Here is a 19,640-nt window from a genome sequence, read left to right as displayed (position 1 = left end):
ATTGCACCCCTGGCAAAATTTCTACTCAATGAGGTCTGTCACGGACTCAACCAGCTAAATAACTATCTAAATTATCATCCTGCCGGCTTTAATTGCCGGTGGGAGTCCCGCATGCGGGAGCTGCGCACACCCGAACGCATCATTGGGGAACCCGGAAGTGAGCGGGTTGGAGCCGGGCTCCAAACCCTCTCCGGGATTCCGCCCGCCCCCAACGCACCCTCTCGGCCATCCGAAAATCGGCCCCCTAGTATTTCTGGAAGGTTCTTTGTGTCTTCTTCCGTGAAGACAGATACAAAGAATTTGTTTCATTTCTCTGCCATTTCCTTACTCCCCATTATAAATTCTCTCGTCTGTGTCTGTAAGGGACCCACATTTGCCTTCGCCAGTCTTTTCCTTTTTACATTCCGATAGAAGCTTTTACAGTCTGTTTTTATGTTTCTCACTAGTTTACTCTCAGATTCTATTTTCCCAACCAAGCTGATACAAGTACACAGAAACAAGAGTCGGCCAGTAGGCCCAATTACCTGTCCATTCTCCACATTTCTTGATACCTTTACATCCCAAAAAGTATCTACCTCTATTTTAAACAATTGTTTTTTATTTGTTCATTGGATGTGGGGGTCGCGCAAGGCCATGCCTAATTGCCCTTGAGAAGGTGGTGGTGAGCCGCCTTCTTGAACCGCTGCAGTCCGTGTGGTGAAGGTTCTCCCACAGTGCTGTTAGGAAGGGAGTTCCAGGATTTTGACCCAGCAACGATGAAGGAACGGCGATATATTTCCAAGTCGGGATGGTGTGTGACTTGGAGGGGAACGTGCAGGTGGTGTTGTTCCCATGTGCCTGCTGCCTTTGTCCTTCTAGGTGGTAGAGGTTGCGGGTTTGGGAGGTGCTGTCGAAAAAGCCTTGGTGAGTTGCTGCAGTGCATCCTGTGGATGGTAAACACTGCAGCCACTGTGCACCGGTGGTGAAGGGAGTGAATGTTTAGGGTGGTGGATGGGGTGCCAATCAAGCGGTCTGCTTTGTCCTTGATGGTGTCGAGTTTCTTGAGTGTTGTTGGAGCTGCACTCATCCATCACACTCTGACCTGCTCTTGTAGCCACTGTATTTATGTGGCTGGTCCAGTTAAGTTTCTGGTCAATGGTGACCCCCAGGATGTTGACGGTGGGGGATTCGGTGATGGTAACGCCGTTGAATGTCAAGGGGAGGTGGTTAGACTCTCTCTTGTTGGAGATGGTCATTGCCTGTTCAAGACCATTTTCTGGGCCAGTATATTCCACATCCTGACAAACATTTGTGTGATGAATTTAGTCTCTGGAGTGACTTTTAATTGGCTCACTTCGAATTCTAAGATTCTGCTCCTTTGTTTTGAATTCTATGACTACAGGGAAGAGTTATCAAATCACTTCATTACTTTAAATACCCTAATCAGATCATTTCCCAACCTCCTCATCTCCAGGGATTATAATCCCATGTTACCCAGTCACTCATCATAATTAATTCCCTTCATCCAAGGAATTTTTCTGGGGAGTTGCCACTGGACTTTCTGCAAGGCCAATATGTCCTTCTCAAAATTGCAAACAATGATCCTAATATGCTGACCAGCACTCTGTATAACTTCAGTAGTTCCTCCTTGCTTTCCACATCTCGTAATAATGCCCACATTCTTTTTCATTCTTCCTTGCAAGCTATTTTTATTGTGTTATAGACCATTAATTCTCATTGTTGATGTAGCTCTCGTAGTGAGTCCCCTGTTAGACTGTACTCTCACCTGCTATTCCAGCTTACACATTGCTACCTTAAACTGCGGGTGCCATTGTTCTGTCCACTCTTTGAACCAATCTATAACCTTAACAATTTTGTCTCTCTTCTTTGTAGTGCACCATGGGGTAAATGTTACAATTCAGTGCTCCTGAGCTTTGCATGATGGGAGTACATTTTGGGAATTGAGGTGCTCCTGTATGGCTAAAATCAATGGAGGGAAAACTGTACAGGGAGCACTGACTTTGTATCTGAAACATAGAAACATAGAAAATAGGAGCAGGAATAGGCCATTCGACCCTTCGAGCCTGCTCCGCCATTCAATATGATCATGGCTGATCCTCTATCTCAATACCATATTCCCACTCTCTCCCCATACCCCTTGATGCCTTTTGTGTCTAGAAATCTATCTAGCTCCTTCTTAAATATATTCAGTGACTTGACCTCCACAGCCTTCTGTGGTAGAGAATTCCACAGGTTCACCACCCTCTGAGTGAAGAAATTTCTCCTCATCTCAGTCCTAAATGTCCTACCCCGTATCCTGAGACTGTGACCCCTCGTTCTGGGCCCCGCAGCCAGGGGAAACATCCTCCCTGCATCCAGTCTGTCTAGCCCTGTCTGAATTTTATACGTTTCAATGAGATCCCTTCTCATTCTTCTAAACTCAAGTGAATACAGGTGTGGACTCAGCAAGGCCCTGCATAATTGCAGTAAGACATCCTTGCTCCTGTACTCAAATCCTCTTGCAATGAAGGCCAACATACCATTTGCCTTCCTAACTGCTTGCTGCACCTGCATGTTTGCTTTCAGTGACTGTTGTACAAGGACACCCAGGTCCCTTTGTACATCAACATTCCCCAATCTATCACCATTTAAATAATACTCTGCCTTTCTGTTTTTCCTTCCGAAGTGGATAACTTCACATTTATCCACATTATACTGCATCTGCCATGTATTTGCCCACTCACTCAACTTGTCTAAATCACCATGAAGCCTCTTTGCATCCTCCTCAAAACTCACAATTCCACCTAGTTTTGTATCGTCACCAAACTTGGAAATATTACATTTGGTTCCCTCATCCAAATCATTGATATATATTGTGAATATCTGGGGCCCAAGCACTGATCCCTGCGGTACCCCACTAGTCACTGCCTGCCACCCCGAAAAAGACCCATTTATTCCTACTCTTTGTTTCCTGTCTGTTAACCAATTTTCAATCCATGCCAGTATATTACCCCCAATCCCATGTACTTTAGTTTTGCACACTAACCTCTTAGGTGGGACTTTATCAAAGGGCCTTCTGAAAATCCAAATACACCACATCCACTGGTTCTCCCTTATCTATTCTACCAGTTACATCCTCAAAAAACTCCAGTAGGTTTGTCAAACACAATTTCCCATTCATAAATCCATGTTGACTTTGTCTAATCCCATTGATATTTTCTAAGTGTTCTGTTATCACATCCTTTATAGTAGACTCTAACATTTCCCCTACTACTGATGTTAGGCTAACCGGTCTGTAGTTCCCTGTTTTCTCTCTCCCTCTTTTTTAAATAATGGGGTTACATTTGCCACCCTCCAATCTGCAGGAACTGTTCCATAATCTATAGAATTATTTCCATGGTTACCTCTTTTAGTACTCTGGGATGCAGATTATCAGGTCCTGGGGATTTATCGGCTTTCAGTCCGATTTTTAATTTCTCCAGCACTATTTTTTTACCAATACTAATTTCTTTTAATTCCTCCTTCTCACAAGACCCTTGGTTCCCCAGCATTTCTGGGAAGTTATTTTTGTCCTCTTCCTTGAAGACAGAACCAAAGTATTTGTTTAATTGCTGTGCCATTTCCTTGTTCCCAATTATAAATTCTCCCGTTTCTGACTGTAAGGAACCTACATTTGTCTTCACTAATCTTTTTCTTTTTACATACTTGCAGAAGCTTTTACAGTCCACTTTTATGTTCCTTGCAAGTTTACTCTCATACTCTATTTTTCCCCTCTTAATCAATCTCTTGGTCCTTTTTTGCTGAATTCTAAACTGCTCCTAATCCTCAGGCTTGCTACTTTTTCTGGCAACTTTATATGACTCCTCTTTGGATCTAATACTATCCTTAATTTATTTTGTTAGCCATGATTGGGCCACTTTTCATTTTGTGTTTTTGCGCCAGAAAGGAATGTATAATTGTTGCAATTCATGTATTCATTCCTTAAATGTCAGCCATTGCCTATCCACCATCATGCCTTTTAATGAAGCTTCCCAATCTATCATAGCCAACTCACTCCTCATACCTTCGTAGTTTCCTTTGTTTAGATTTAGGACCCTAGTTTCGGATTGGACTACTTCACTTTCCATCTTAATGAAGAATTCTATCATGTTATGGTCACTCTTCCCTAAAGGACCCCGCACAACAAGATTATTAATTAACCCCTTCTCATTGCACAATACCCAATCTAGGATAGCCTGTTCCCTGTTTGGCTCCTCAATGTACTGGTCTCAAAAGCCACCTCGTACACACTCCAGGAATTCATCCTCCACAGTATTATTGCTAATTTGGTTTGGACAGTCTTGATGTCGATTAAAGTCACCCATGATCACTGTAGTACCCTTGTTACATGCATCTCTAATTTCCTGTTTGATCCCATCCCCTACATTACCACTACTGTTTGGAGGCCTATAGACAACTCTCATCAGTGTTTTCTGCCCCTTGGTGCTTCTTAACCCCACCCAGGCTGTTTCTACATCTTTGATTTTCTGAGCCAATATCCTTTCTCACTATTGCTCTGATTTCATCCTTTACTAACAATGCCACCCCACCTCCTTATCCTTTTTGCCTGTCCTTCCCAAATATCGAATACCCTTGGATATTCAGCTCCCAGCCTTGGTCACCCTGCAGCCATGTCTCTGTAATTGCTATTATATTGTATCCATTTACATCTATTTGTGCTGTTAATTCATCTACCTTATTACGAATACTTTGTGCATTCAGATACAGTGCCTTTAGATTTGTCTTTTTAACATTTTTAGACAGCGTAACATTTTTTTGTACTATGGTCCTATTTGTCTCATTACCATTTTTTCTTACCCGGCCCCTATTTGTTAGTGCACTCTTTTGTTTATATGCTCTGTCCCTTCCTGACACAATCTGGTTATCCTTACCCCAATCACTTTCCTGCACAGCTTCCTTGTTGTTTCTCTTTAGCATTCTAGAATTCCCAAATACATTCCCATCACCTGAAGCTCTGCATTGAGAGTATTAACTCATCAAATTTGCTCTATAACTCTCAACTCTGTGTCACCCAAAACCTTGGTTAGAATTCTCTCAGTCATTTATACATAAAATATCTATTTGACTAGTTAAATACCAGTCACCATTCACAGAATCATTTTATTCTTCCAATCAGCTTATACTTTTCCAAGTGCTTATTTCCTCTGCCCTTGATGGATTCAAGCAATGTTCTCATTACTCATGTTGAACTCATAGGCCTGTAAATCATTTATTTAGCCCTTTCAGCTTTTTTGAATAATGGTATAACATTCACCACCTACCAATCCTTTGGTACGATCGCAGCTTTGTTAGATTATAACTAATGCATTCCTAATTTCCTCACCTACTTCTTCCTCGGGTAGAAATCATCTGAGTCTGGCTTCCATTCCAGTTTATCAGATTCAATTTGTCTCCTTAATGCCTGCAATTTCCTCTCCTCCACTAAGCTCTCATCTTCCTTGTCTCTCTGGTATTGCACCCTCCTTGTTTACTGGATGGTTTAATGAGGTTTCCATGTCCATATGCTCTGCTAGTGTCATACCAAAAGCTTTTACTTTCAAAGCTCAGATCTGGCCTTTAAAATGACCTTTCAAAACGTTTGGTATTTTTAAATACTGAAAGTCTCCCAAGATCTGTTTTTCAATTCTAGAAGTAAGTGCACAATGGTCACATTGAGACTGGGATGGCACCAGTTAAAACAATGGCAAAAAAAAGTAATGTTGGGTAGGGTAGGGAAGGAAGGGAGAGGGAGGAGAGTATATGAGCCACCTGGCTCTGCTGTTAAAGACCATGAACAATAGAAGCTGGATCAATAGCTGCACCTACTGGGAGTATCCATTGGTAAAACAAATTAAAGCGTTTGATTGGTAGCAATGACAAGGGAGAGACAGTGGAAAAAGAAGATCTGGGAGTTGGGAGCTTAGACCTGGGAGCCTGGAAGGATGGACCTTGGAGCCGGAAGCTTGAACCTTGTTGGAACTGGAAACCTTGATCTTGGAGCTGGGAGTCTGGACAGAAGATAGGTGACCTGTAGGAGTTAGTGTTGGGTAGAAAGGAGATAGTTAGGTCCTGTAGTCTCATGGAGATGTCTCAAGGGATGAAAATTAGGATTCAGGACTTTTAAACAGTAATAAAAGAAAAGGTCAGTTTTTAAGGCACATTACTGGCTCTGTGTTTTATGTGCTTGGATTAGGAACATAGGAATATAGGAACAGGAATAGGCGATTCTGCCCCTCAAGCATGTTCCATCATTCAGTTAGCTCACGGCTGATCTGTATCTTAACTCCTGGGTTGGTTGCCCTCCAGTGGAACAGACTGAACAAAACCAACACTCACAACTGCACATAATGACCTCCATTGAATATTCATTCATATAAAACAATTCTATCAGCGTTTTAAGTATATAAAGTGTGGTGATATTTGTGGAACCATGTTACATGTGGAGACTGGTTAGAACTCCTTGAGTTGTATTGGTGCCGGTATCAAGGATTCTACACTAGCTGGACAGAATTGCATTCCATGGAGCGCATATCCTGAGGCTGTAGCATTGTGGCTGCATTGAAGCAGAATTGCACAGTCCTGCAGAGCAATGGAGCAAGAAAAACACTGCAGGCATGCACAAGCTCTCGTTAGTTCACTGGGGTACTACCAGCTCAATATAGAGAGACAGAGAAGAAATCTCACCAATTCCTATACTAAGCAAACAATAAACTAGCCATTCAATTACTCATGCATTGCTGAGAGCTGATCTGTAAAAACCAGCAGCTGCATTGCTAGCTTTCAAAAGAATTCTTAATTGAAGGAAACACATTATACTATCCACAGGAATAAACTGTAGGGTCATGCAACAAAAGGAATCAATGTTTGGAAGTTTATGGAAGAATTAAGTTACCTGTTGCAAACGATGAGAATGACAACAACTGCAATTATAAACACCAGGCCTGCAGCTGCCGATCCGATGATGAGGGGGAGCTTCTCCTGTATACTGGTCTGGTATTCAGCTACAAAAAAACACAGGCAGTAAATGGGGTATCCATGGCAGATTGTGCCTGAGTTCCGACAATATCCTCCCTTATTTTCTTAAGATGCATCTTATCCAACCCCTGAGATTCATTCACCTTAAGTTGGTACAGCTGTTCGGCACCACGTTGGTAGTAATGGGAATAGTGTCACATCTTAAAGAACTTGCAATCCTATCGCCCCATTTCACAACCTCAGGGCGTCCCAAAGTGCTTTACAGCCAATAAAGTACGTTTGAAGTTTAGTCACTGTTGTTATGCAGGAAACGCAGCAGCCAATTTGGGCACAGCAAGATCCCACAAACAGCAATGAAATAAATGACTGGATAATCTGTTCAAGGCCAAAGACAAAGTACTGCAGATGCTGGAAATGTGAAATAAAGACAGAGAATGCTGGAAGCACTCAGCAGGTCAGGCAGCATCTGTGGAGAGCGAAACAGAATTAACGTTTCAGGTCGATGAGCTTTCATCAGAATTTGTTTTAGGTGTTTGTTGAGGGATACATATTGGCCAGAACACCAGGGAGAACTCCCCTGCTCTTCTTCAAATACTGCCATGCGATCTTTATGTCCACCTGAGAGGGCAGATGGTTAAATTCTGTGATTTTAACTCGCAGTTGCATGAGTCTTGACCTGTGCCAGAGCCACCAGAGAAACCTGCAGGCTAACAGGGCAGGGGCCAGGAGAGGCCCAGGAGAGGGGCCAGGAGAGGGGCCAGGAGAGGCTCAGGAGAGGCCCAGGAGAGGCTCAGGAAAGGGGCCAGGAGAGGGGCCAGGAGAGGCCCAGGAGAGGCTCAGGAGAGGGGCCAGGAGAGGCCCAGGAGAGGCTCAGGAAAGGGGCCAGGAGAGGGGCCAGGAGAGGCCCAGGAGAGGCTCAGGAAAGGGGCCAGGAGAGGGGCCAGGAGAGGCCCAGGAGAGGCTCAGGAAAGGGGCCAGGAGAGGCCCAGGAGAGGGGTGAGGAGAGGCCCAGGAGAGGCCCAGGAGAAGGGCCAGGAGAGGCCCAGGAGAGGGGCCAGGAGAGGCCCAGGAGAGGGGCCAGGAGAGGCCCAAGAGAGGGGCCAGGAGAGGCCCAGGAGAGGCCCAGGAGAAGGGCCAGGAGAGGCCCAGGAGAGGGGCCAGGAGAGGCCCAGGAGAGGGGCCAGGAGAGGCCCAGGAGAGGCCCAGGAAAGGGGCCAGGAGAGGCCCAGGAGAGGGGCCAGGAGAGGCCCAGGAGAGGCTCAGGAAAGGGGCCAGGAGAGGGGCCAGGAGAGGCTCAGGAAAGGGGCCAGGAGAGGCCCAGGAGAGGGGCCATGGGAGGCTCAGGAGAAGGGCCGAGAAGAGGGGCCAGGAGAGGGGTCCACGAGAGGGGCCAGGAGAGGCCCAGGAGAGGCCCAGGAAAGGGGCCAGGAGAGGGGCCAGGAGAGGGGCCAGGAGAGGCCCAGGAGAGGCCCAGGAGAGGGGCCAGGAGAGGCCCAGGAGAGGCCCAAGAGAGGCCCAGGAGAGGGGCCAGGAGAGGGGTCCACGAGAGGGGCCAGGAGAGGCCCAGGAGAGGGGCCAGGAGAGGGATCCAGGAGAAGGGCCAGGAGAGGGGTCCACGAGAGGGGCCAGAAGAGGCCCAGGAGAGGGGCCAGGGGAGGCCCAGGAGAGGGGCCAGGAGAGGGGCCAGGAGAGGGGCCAAGAGTGGGGCCAGGAGAGGGGTCCACGAGAGGGGCCAGGGGAGGCCCAGGAGAGGGGCCAGGGGAGGCCCAGGAGAGGGGCCAGGGGAGGCCCAGGAGAGGGGCCAGGAGAGGGGCCAGGAGAGGGGCCAAGAGTGGGGCCAGGAGAGGGGTCCACGAGAGGGGCCAGGGGAGGCCCAGGAGAGGGGCCAGGAGAGGTGTCCAGGAGAGAGGCCAGGAGAGAGGCCAGGAGGGAATCATAGAACCATAGAATGATACAGCACAGAAGGAGGCCATTCGGTCCATCGTACCTAAGCTGGCTCTTTGAAAGAGCTATCCGATTAGTCCTGCTCTTTCCCCACATCCCTGCAAATTTTTCACCTTCAAGTATTTATCCAATTCCCTTTCAAAAGTGACAATTGAATCTGCTTCCACCGCCCTTTCAGGCAGTGTATTCCAGATCAGAACAACTCGCTGCATAAAAAAAATTCTCCTCATCTCGACTCTGAATTTTTTTGCCAATTACCTTAAATCTGTGTCCTCTGGTGACCGACCCTCCTGCCACTGAAAACACTTTCTCCTTATTTACTCTATCAAAACCGTTCATAATTTTGAACACCTCTATTAAATCCCCCCTTAACCTTCTCTGCTCTAAGGAGAACAATCCCAGCTTCTCCAGTCTCTCCTCATAACTGAAGTTCCTCATCCCTGGAACCATTCTACACCCTCTCTAAGGCATCCTTCTTGCCATCCTTCCTAAAGTGCAGTGCCCAGAATTGGACATAATTCTACAGCTGTGGCCTAACCAGTGTTTTATAAAGGATTACCATTAATTATTTGCTTTTGTACTCTGTGCAGTGGGATGTCAGCGGGGGCGAGGTGGGGGGGAAGGAGGGGTCATGGCCGTGTGGGAAACCCGTAAAAAAATGTCCTACTTTCCTCTACGCGATTGCAGCGTTATCGATGCTCATTAATGTGGCTTCCGGGTTTGGCGTCCCCATGCTGCGCAGTGGGCGGACTGCGCACCCGAATGACATGCTGCCAGCTGGAGTATTTAAAGGGCCATTGCTTGAATGGCATTTGTGGGAGAGAGAAATAATCTATTAAAATGGAGCAACAAAGGGCCAAGCCGGTGCCACGATTCGCTGACTCCTCGCTCGAGGTGCTGCTGGCCGGGTGAGGAGGAGGAGGGATGTCTTCTACCCGGCAGACAGGAGGAGGTACCCTGCCTCTGCCACCAAGAAGGCCTGGCTCGAGGTGGCAGAGGAGGTGACCAGAGGCAGCAACGTCTCCCGCACCTGGATCCAGTGCAGGAAGCCTTTCAATGGCCTAACCCGGTCAGAAAAAGTGAGCACACTTACTCATTCTCCTGTATTCCACGGTGCACATCACCCCCCCTCCCCCTCCCCATACTCTGCCCTGTGAAGCCTACCCCATCACATCACTCCTCACACCCACTTAAGGCTCATCCTCAATTTACCTTCACTTTCTGTGCACTTCCTCACCTCCCCATTTGTGAACTCACCTCTCCCACTCACCCCAATCCTGATACAATGTGATGAATCCGACTGATACTCACCCTCTGATGTATCTCTTTCATGGTCAGTCTGACCCAGAGCAATGCATCCACTGAGTGACCCCGCCACCCTCACTCACTCACACGTCTGTACCTTCTCCCCTTGTAGAAGAGAGCTCAGAGTGCACGGGAGAGGGTGAGGACTGGATGGGGGGGGCCACTACAAATATTGGGTCCTCACAGAGGCAGAGATGGAGGCCCTGGGATTGTGCCAGACGGTGGAATGCCTGTCCCTCGGGGACGCCGAGACTGGCACCCCACAAACATCTGGTGACAGAACTTCAACATTCATCACACACAACACGAATTGATGTTATTAATGATTGACCTGTTGCGCAACTCATTATGCTCATCACAACATCACATCTGTGATGATTCTTAATATTGACTTATGATTTCTTCCAGGCCCTTCAAGGTCAGGTGGAAGAGGGCGATTCCTCAGAGGAGCTCCTGGCCTCAGTGGGTCCTATTAGTCCATTAGTTGGGTTGTGACCTGGTGAGTCACCACACACAAGTGAGCAAGAACAGACACTAATGGCAGGGGCAGCGGTGGAGAGTCCATGTTGGTGGGCGCACTCCTCTCCAGGCTCTGCTCCAGATGCTGAATCCCGGGGTCCATCCTTGGAAAGGAGATTGATCGAGGGACAGCAGCACATTTGTGAGGTAATGGAACAGGTGCCACACGCACTCTCCACAATAGTGGAGAGGATGGAGGAGTCCACCTCCAGCATTAGTGGAATGGTGGCGCAGGTACGTGCGGGAATGTCTACGATGGACACCTGGCCTTGGCCCAGGAGAGGGATAATGGCGAAAGAGGATATGGAAGTGGGGAGTCCACTCAAAGCGCTCCCACATTTCACCCATTGTCCCCCTCTCAACCAGTACCCGCAATACTGTCTCGTCTCCCGATGGCGGAGTCTGTCCCTGCACAGATGCAGATGGAGCAGTCTATGGCAGGGCCCTCACGGGCTCCAAAACCCAGAGGGCATCGGCCGAAAGCATCTAAGCAAGCAAGGTGTGAACATAAGCAACTACCTCTGCTGCAGCCACAGGGGATGCACCACGTAGAAGCTGTAGGAAGAGGAAGTCTAAGGTTTGGTAATCACCAAGAGTATGCACAAGGGTGTCTGACAGAATGTCATGTTTTTCATTTATATTTGATTTATGTTAAATGCACATTAAATGTTATGATTCTCACCACCAATGCCACATCTTGCCCATTCTTGAGTCCCTTTGGTGAAAGCGCCCTTTCATGTCCCTCATCATGAACAGTGAGACTTGATGCCACCCATTGGGTGTGTTTACAATGGGCGTATGTGTGGTTGTAGGAATGTTTTGTGCAAGCGGAGGGGGGGTCTGGTGTTGGTGATGCTCATTCCAGGTGGTCTGAGGACTTGACTGTCTTCACTTTGCAGATCTCCTTATGAGAATCTATCAAATATAAACAACTCCCTGGCATCACGAGCAGCCAAGTGAGACACTACTCTGACGATGGGTTGCCCATCGGCCTCCACCTCCTCATTCTTCTCCTCCTCATCATCCTCCCCTTCCTGCTCCTCATCCTCCTCATTTTCCTCCTCAATGTTGATGGCAGGTGCGGATGCTTCACGAGCACATGGGACCTCATCCACCTGTAACCCTCTCTGTTGATCGATGTTGTGCAGGACGCAACGCACGACTATTACTCTGCCCACTCTTGCTGGTAAGTATCAAAGTGCTCCCCCAGATCGATCCGAAACCGCATCTTGAGCATTCCTATGGCTTGTTCAATGACAGACCTGGTGGTGATGTGACTCGCCGGTGGGGTTTCTCAGAGATGTCATGATCCATGTCTGCAGGGGGTAAACCTTGTCTCCGAGGAGCCAGCCCTTAACTCTGTTTTGTGCGTGGAAGAAGCCTGGGATGTTAAATTCTCACAGAATGGAGGAATCATGGCAACTGCCAGGGAATCTGGCCCACACCTACAGAATCCTCCTTTGCTGGTCGCAAACCAGTTGCGCATTGATGGAGTGAAATCCCTTTTGATTGACGAACAGTCCTGGATCATGTGGAGGTCCTCGGATTGCTACATGTGTGCAATCAATTGCACCCTGTACCCGTGGGAAGCCAGCCAGAGAGTGGAAACCCACTGCCCTCTCAGACTGGCTGATGTCATCCATGGAGTCAGATGCCCCGGCAAACAATTCATCTGTGACCTGTCGTATACACTTGTGAGAAAACAACTGAAGGACCCTGCTGATGTCACCGGTGGCACACTGGAAGGATCGGGAAGTGAAAAAATTAAGGGTGAAATTGGTGACTTTACCTGCGACGGGCAATGTGTGGCCACCAGGCCCAGCCAGGAGCAGCTCTGCACGAAGGAGGCTGCAGATGTCTGCGACCACCTGGCGACTGACTCTGAGCCGTCACAGGCACTGCTCCTCAGAGAGGTCCAGGAAGCTCAGTCTCTGTCTGTGGACCCTCTCACGAGGGCAGTGCCTCCTGCGACCTCGGCCCCTCTGTTGTTCCCCTCTCTGCTCTTTTGCAGATTCTTGTACAACTCCTGGGACTTCACGCTGTGCCTGGCGCGGATGGTGATTTGCCTCCTGCTCAGATATGCTGCTGAATAAATCCATTGTGCACCCCCATCCTGATGGTGTCAGTTTGAGGGGGTCCAAAATATAGGTCAATATGTCTGAACAGAAGAATTCTGAGTGTCTAAACGCAAAGAATTCCAAACCAAAGATTTGTCTGAGAGAACTGAGTGTTCTGCTGCAAAAACTCACCTTTTACGCACGTATCAAACATTGGTTTCATGATCCAAAAAGGTGCCGGCTACAACTCACCTCCGTTCCCATGGCGCCTTTCAGAGGACACAGGAAAAACGTTGAGGCAGAGTTAAAACCATTTCTCTGCCTCAATCCACAAAAATTTAAACTGTTTAACAATTTTAAATATCTTAATTGCTGCTTTAAATACATTCATTCCCACTTTAACTGCTGGCGGGAGTTCCAGCTTCCTGAAACGCACACATACCCAGATGCCCCTGGGTCGAGTGTGAAAGTTGGCGGGTTGAAGAAGGGATTCACTCCCACTCCCACCTGATGTTGGGGGCTAAAATTGAGCTGTATGACTCTGTTTATAAATCCAAGGATCCTGTTTGCTCTTTTAACAGTCTTATCAACTTGTCCTGCCACCTTCAAAGATTTCTGTACGTGAGAACCCTCAGGTCTCTCTCTTCCTGCACCCCCTTTAAAATTGTACAATTTTACTGACATTGTCTTTCCTCATTCTCACTTCCAAAATGCACCATTCATTAAACTTATCTGCCAGGTTTCTGCCCATTTCACCAGTCGATGTCCTGCTGAAGTCTGTTACTATCCTATAAGACCAGAAGTAGGCCATTCGGCCCCTCGAGCCTACTCCGCCATTTCATGAGTTCATGGCTGATCTGATTTTTACCTCAACTCCACTTTCCCGCCTTTTCCCCATATCCTTTGACTCCCTCGCTGATCAAAAATTTGTCTAACTCAGCCTTGAATGTATTCAATGACTCGGCCTCCACAGCTTTTTGGGATAAAGAATTCCAAAGATTCACGACCTTCTGGGAGAAGAAATTCCTCCTCATTTCCGTCTTAAACGGACGACCCCTTATTCTGAGACTGTGCCCCCTAATTTTAGATTCCCCCTTGAGTAACATCCTCTCAGCATCTACCCTATCGAGTCCCCTCAGAATCTTGTATGTTTCAATAAGATCTCCTTTCATTCTTCTAAACTCCAATGAGTATAGACCCAACCTGTTCAATCTTTCCTCATAAGACGACCCTCCCATACCCGGAATCAACCTTGTGAACCTTCTCTGAACTGCCCCAAATGCAAGTATGTCCTTCCTTAAATAAGAGCACCAGAACTGTACGCAGTACTCCAGGTGTGGTCTCACCAGCACCCTGTACAGTTGTAGCATGACTCCCCTGCTTTTATACTCCATCCCCCTAGAAATAAAGGCCAATATTCCGTTTGCCTTCTGGATTACCTGCTGCACCTGTATGTTGACTTTTTGTGTTTCATGTACGAGGACACCCAGATCCCTCTGTACCGCAGCATTTTGTAGTATTTCTCCATTCAAATAATATTTCGCTTTTTTATTTTTCCTCCCAAAACGGATGACTTCACATTTTCCCACATTATATTCCATCTGCCAAATTTTTGCCCATTCGCTTAACCTGTCAATATCCCTTTGCAGACACTTTGTGTCCTCATCGTAACTTGCTTTTCCACCGATCTTTGTATCATCAGCAAATTTGACCACAAGACACTCTGTTCCTTCATCCAAGTCATTGATATATATTGTAGGGAATCTTACAACACCAGGTTATAGTCCAACAATTTTATTTTAAAATCACAAGCTTTCGGAGATTATCCCCTTTGTCAGGTGAGTTTGTCCACCCCAGTCCATCACCGGCATCACCACATCATATATATTGTAAATAGTTGAGGCCCCAGCACTGATCCCTGCGGCACCCCACTATGCCATTTTGAAAATTATCCTTTTATCCCGACTCTTTGTTTTCTGTTAGTTAGCCAGCCCTCTATCCAGGCCAGTATATTACCCCCAAATGCCATGAGCTCTTATCTTGTTCAGTAATCTTTTATGTGGCACCTTATCGAATGCCTTTTGGAAATCCAAATATTCTGCAACCATTGGTTCCCCTTTATCCACCCTGCCCGTTACTTCCTCAAAGAACTCTAATAAATTTGTCAGACATGATTTCCCCTTCATAAAACCTTGTTGACTCTCCTTGATTCTATTATGAGTCTCCAAATGTCCTGCTACTACTTCCTTAGTAATGGATTCTAGTATTTTCCCAATGACGGATGTTAGGCTAACTGGTCTGCCGTTACCTGCTTTCTGTCTCACTCCCTTCTTGAATAGGGGTGTTACATTTGCGGTTCTCCAATCCGCTGGGACCTTTCCAGAATCTAGTGAATTCTGGAAAATTACAACCAATGGATCCACTATCTCTGTAGCCAGTTCCATTAAGACCCTCGGATACTTACCATCAGGTCCAGGGGACTTGTCAGCCTTTAGACCCATTAGTTTACCTAGTAGTTTTTCTCTAGTGATAGTGATTGTTTTAAGTTCCTCCCTCCCCTTTGCCCCTTGATTTTCTACTATTATTAGTATCCTCCTCACTGTTTACTCCATTTCCAAGTTTCGTAACATTTATAAAATTTGAAATTATACTCTGTATATCCAAGTCCTTGATAAGTATTTGAAACGAAAAAATTTGCTTCGGGTTAGGGCGGGGGAGTGGGACCAGCTGGATTGATCTTGCATAGAGACGGCATGGACTCGATGGGCTGAATGGCCTCCTTCTGTTTTTTTTATTCGTTCACGGGATGTGGGCATCGCTGGCAACACCAGTACTTATTGGCCATCTTTAACTGTCCTTGAGAAGGTGGTGGTGAGCCGCCTTCTTGAACTGCTGCAGTCCGTGTGGTGAAGGTTCTCCCACAGTGCTGTTAGGCTGGGAGTTCCAGGATTTTGACCCAGCGACGATGAAGGAACAGCGATATATTTCCAAGTCGGGATGGTGTGTGACTTGGAGGGGAACATGCAGGTGGTGTTGTTCCCATGTGCCTGCTGCCCTTGTCCTTCTAGGTGGTAGAGGTTGCGGATTTGGGAGGTACTGTTGAAGAAGCCTTGGCGAGTTGCTGCAGTGTATCCTGTGGATGGTACACACTGCAGCCACAGTGCGCCGGTAGTGAAGGGAGTGAATGTTTAGGGTGGTGAATGGGGTGACAATCAAGCAGGCTGCTTTGTCCTGGATGGTGTCGAGCTTCTTGAGTGATGTTGGAGCTGCCCCCATCCAGGCAAGCGGAGAGTATTCCATCACACTCCTGACTTGTGCCTTGTAGATGGTGGAAAGGCTTTGGGGAGTCAGGAGGTGAATCACTCACTGCAGAATACCCAGCCTCTGACCTGATTTGTTGACACAGCATTTATGTGGCTGGTTCAGTTAAGTTTCTGATCAATGGTGACCCCCAGGATGTTGATGGTGGGGGATTCGGCGATGGTAATGCCATTGAATGTCAAGGGGAGGTGGTTAGACTCGCTCTTGTTGAAGATGGTCATAACCTGGCACTTGTCTGGAGCGAATATTATTTGCCACTTATCAGCCCAAGCCTGGATGATGTCCAAGTCTTGCTGCATGCGGGCTCGGACTGCTTCATTATCTGATGGGTTGCGAATGGAACTGAACACCGTGCAATCATCAGCGAACATCCCCATTTCTGACCTTATGATGGAGGGAAGGTCATTGATGAAGCAGTTGAAGATGGTTGGGCCTAGGACACTGCCCTGAGGAACTCCTGCAGCAATGTCCTGGGGCTGAGATGATTGGCCTCCAACAACCACTACAATCTTCCTTTATGCTAGGTATGACTCCAGCCACTGGAGAGTTTTCCCCCTGATTCACATTGACTTCAATTTTACAATGGTTCCTTGGTGCCACACTTGGTCAAATGCTGCCTTGATGTCAAGGGCAGTCACTCTCACCTGACCTCTGGAATTCAGCTCTTTTGTCCATGTTTGGACCAAGGCTGTAATGAGGTCTGGAGCCGAGTGGTCCTGGCAGAACCCAAACTGAGCATCGGTGAGCAGGTTATTGGTGAGTAAGTGCCACTTGATAGCACTGTCGACGACACCTTCCATCATTTTGCTGATGATTGAGAGTAGACTGATGGGGGGGTAATTGGCTGGATTGGATTTGTCCTGCTTTCTGTGGACACGACATACCTGGGCAATTTTCCATATTGTCGGGTAGATGCCAGTGTTGAAGCTGTACTGGAACAGCTTGGCTAGAGGTGTGGCTAGTTCTGGAGCACAGGTCTTCAGCACTACAGCCGGAATGTTGTCGGGACCATAGCCTTTGCTGTATCCAGTGTACTCAGCCGTTACTTGATTTCGAATTGGCTGAAGACTAGCTTCTGTAATGGTGGGGACATCTGGATCATCTACTCGGCACTTCTGGCTGAAGATGGTTGCAAACGCTTCAGCCTTGTCTTTTGCACTCACTTGCTGGACTCTGCCATCATTGAGGATGGGGATGTTTAGAGAGCCTCCTCCTCCCGTTAGTTGTTTAATTGTCCACCACCATTCACGACTGGATGTGGCAGGACTGCAGAGCTTTGATCTGATCTGTTGGTTGTGGAATCGCTTAGCTCTGTCTATAGCTTGTTGCTTCCACTGTTTAGCATGCATGTAGTCCTGAGTTGTAGCTTCACCAGGTTGGCACCTCATTTTTAGGTACGCCTGGTGCTGCTCCTGGCATGCTCTTCTACACTCCTCACTGAACCAGGGTTGATCCCCTGGCTTGTTAGTAATGGTAGAGTGAGGAATATGCCGGGCCATGTGGTTACAGATTGTGCTGGAATACAATTCTGCTGCTGCTGATGGCCCACAGCGCCTCATGAATGCCCAGTTTTGAGCTACTAGATCTGTTCTGAATCTATGCCATTTAGCACGGTGGTAGTGCCACAGAAGAGGACTAGAGTACAAGGGGGCAGAAGTTATGCTGCAGCTATACAAAACCCTGGTTAGACCGCACCTGGAGTACTGTGAGCAGTTCTGGGCACCGCACCTTCAGAAGGACATATTGGCCTTGGAGGGAGTGCAGCGTAGGTTTACTAGAATGATACCCGGACTTCAAGGGTTAAGTTACGAGGCGAGATTACACAAATTAAGTTTGTATTCTCTAGAGTTTCGAAGGTTAAGGGGTGATCTGATCGAAGTTTATAAGATATTAAGGGGAACAGATAGGGTGGATAGAGAGAAACTATTTCCGCTGGTTGGGGATTTTAGGAGTAGGGGGCACAGTCTAACAATTAGAGCCAGACCTTTCAGGAGCGAGATTAGAAAACATTTCTACACACAAAGGGTTGCAGAAGTTTGGAACTCTCTTCCGCAAACAGCAATTGATACTAGCTCAATTGCTAAATTTAAATCTGAGATAGATAGCTTTTTGGCAACCAAAGGTATTAAGGGATATGGGCCAAAGGCAGGTATATGGAGTTAGATCAGAAATCAGTCATGATCTTATCAAATGGCGGAGCAGGCACGAGGGGCTGAATGGCCTACTCCTATTCCTATGTTCCTAACACGTTGGAGGGTGTCCTCAGTGTGAAGACGGGACTTCGTCTCCACAAGGACTGTGTGGTGGTCACTCCTACCAATACTGTCATGGACAGATGCAACTGCGACAGATAGATTGGTGAGGACGAGGTCAAGAAGGTTTTTCCCTCGTGTTGTTTCGCTCACCACCCGCCACAGGCCCAGTCTGGCAGCTATGTCCTTCAGGACTCGGCCAGTTCGGTCAGTAGTGGTGCTACCGAGCCACTCTTGGTGATGGATATTGAAGTCCCCCACCCAGAGTACATTCTGTGCCCTTGCTACCCTCAGTGCTTCCTCCAAGTGATGCTCAACTTGGCGAGGACTGACTCGTCAGCTGAGGGAGGGCGGTAGGTGGTAATCAGCAGGAGGTTTCCTTGCCCATGTTTGACCTGATGCCATGAGATTTCATGGGGTCCGGAGTCAATGTTGAGGACTCCCAGGGCCACTCCCTCCTGACTGTTTATCACTGTACCTCCAGCTATAACCATTCAATGATTCTATAATGCTCTGATTCCAAGTCCAGGTCATTAATAGATATCAAAAGGAGCAGTGGCCCTAATACCGACCCCTGGGGAACACCACTGTATACTTCCCTCCAGTCTGAAAAACAACCGTTCACCACTAAACAACAATATGTTGTCACTTTCCAAATCCGTGCCCATCTTTCCTGCAATTCCATGTTTGAACCTTTTCAACCAGTTCTGATGAAAGGTCATTGACCTGAAACATTAATTCTGTTTCTCTCTCCACAGATGCTGCCTGACCTGCTGAGTGTTTCCAGCATTCTCTGTCTTTATTTCAGATTTCCAGCTTCCGAAGTATTTTGCTTTTGTTACTCTGGCAGTGTGGATGTTAGAAAGATTGTGATCAGTGGATTTACTATTCCTCTCTGATTTCGTTCAGCATTCTAGATTCTTGTCATCAGTGCTTTTCCACTTTTGAGTTCCAGCAGTTCTTTTCAGTCCTTATCTCTAATTAGCCCATGAAACTGAACCCCTCCTCCTCTTGTACTCTTTAGTTTCCACTGCGGCCAAGGTAAAGTACCATTTTAGTATCATTTCCACTCCTTCATCTCTCAGATTTCTGTTTTCATCTCAAATTGGCTCTATCAAGTATTCTTCTACTTTTTCTGTTTATTAAATAATAGAATCATAGAATTATACAGCACAGAAGGAGGTCATTCGACCCATCATGCCTGTGTTACAAGTCATGATTTTCCAAAACTCTCTTGATTCAGGAATTG

General features: G+C 47.2%; 1 protein-coding gene across 1 annotated transcript in view; it reads right to left on the bottom strand.

The window, feature by feature from the left end:
• LOC137301220 (ephrin type-B receptor 2) overlaps nucleotides 1-19,640 on the bottom strand; it is a 1,084,770-nt gene that overhangs the window by 186,564 nt on the left and 878,566 nt on the right. Inside the window, exon 8 of the mRNA XM_067970697.1 lies at nucleotides 6,911-7,019. Coding sequence (XP_067826798.1) covers nucleotides 6,911-7,019 — 109 coding nt within the window. The remainder of the gene's footprint in view (nucleotides 1-6,910; nucleotides 7,020-19,640) is intronic.

This window comes from Heptranchias perlo, chromosome 32 (genome assembly GCF_035084215.1).
Source record: "Heptranchias perlo isolate sHepPer1 chromosome 32, sHepPer1.hap1, whole genome shotgun sequence".
Taxonomy (NCBI): Eukaryota; Metazoa; Chordata; class Chondrichthyes; order Hexanchiformes; family Hexanchidae; genus Heptranchias; species Heptranchias perlo.
The sequence above is the reverse complement of the archived record's forward strand: the minus strand, read 5'-3'. Positions and strand labels throughout refer to the sequence as shown.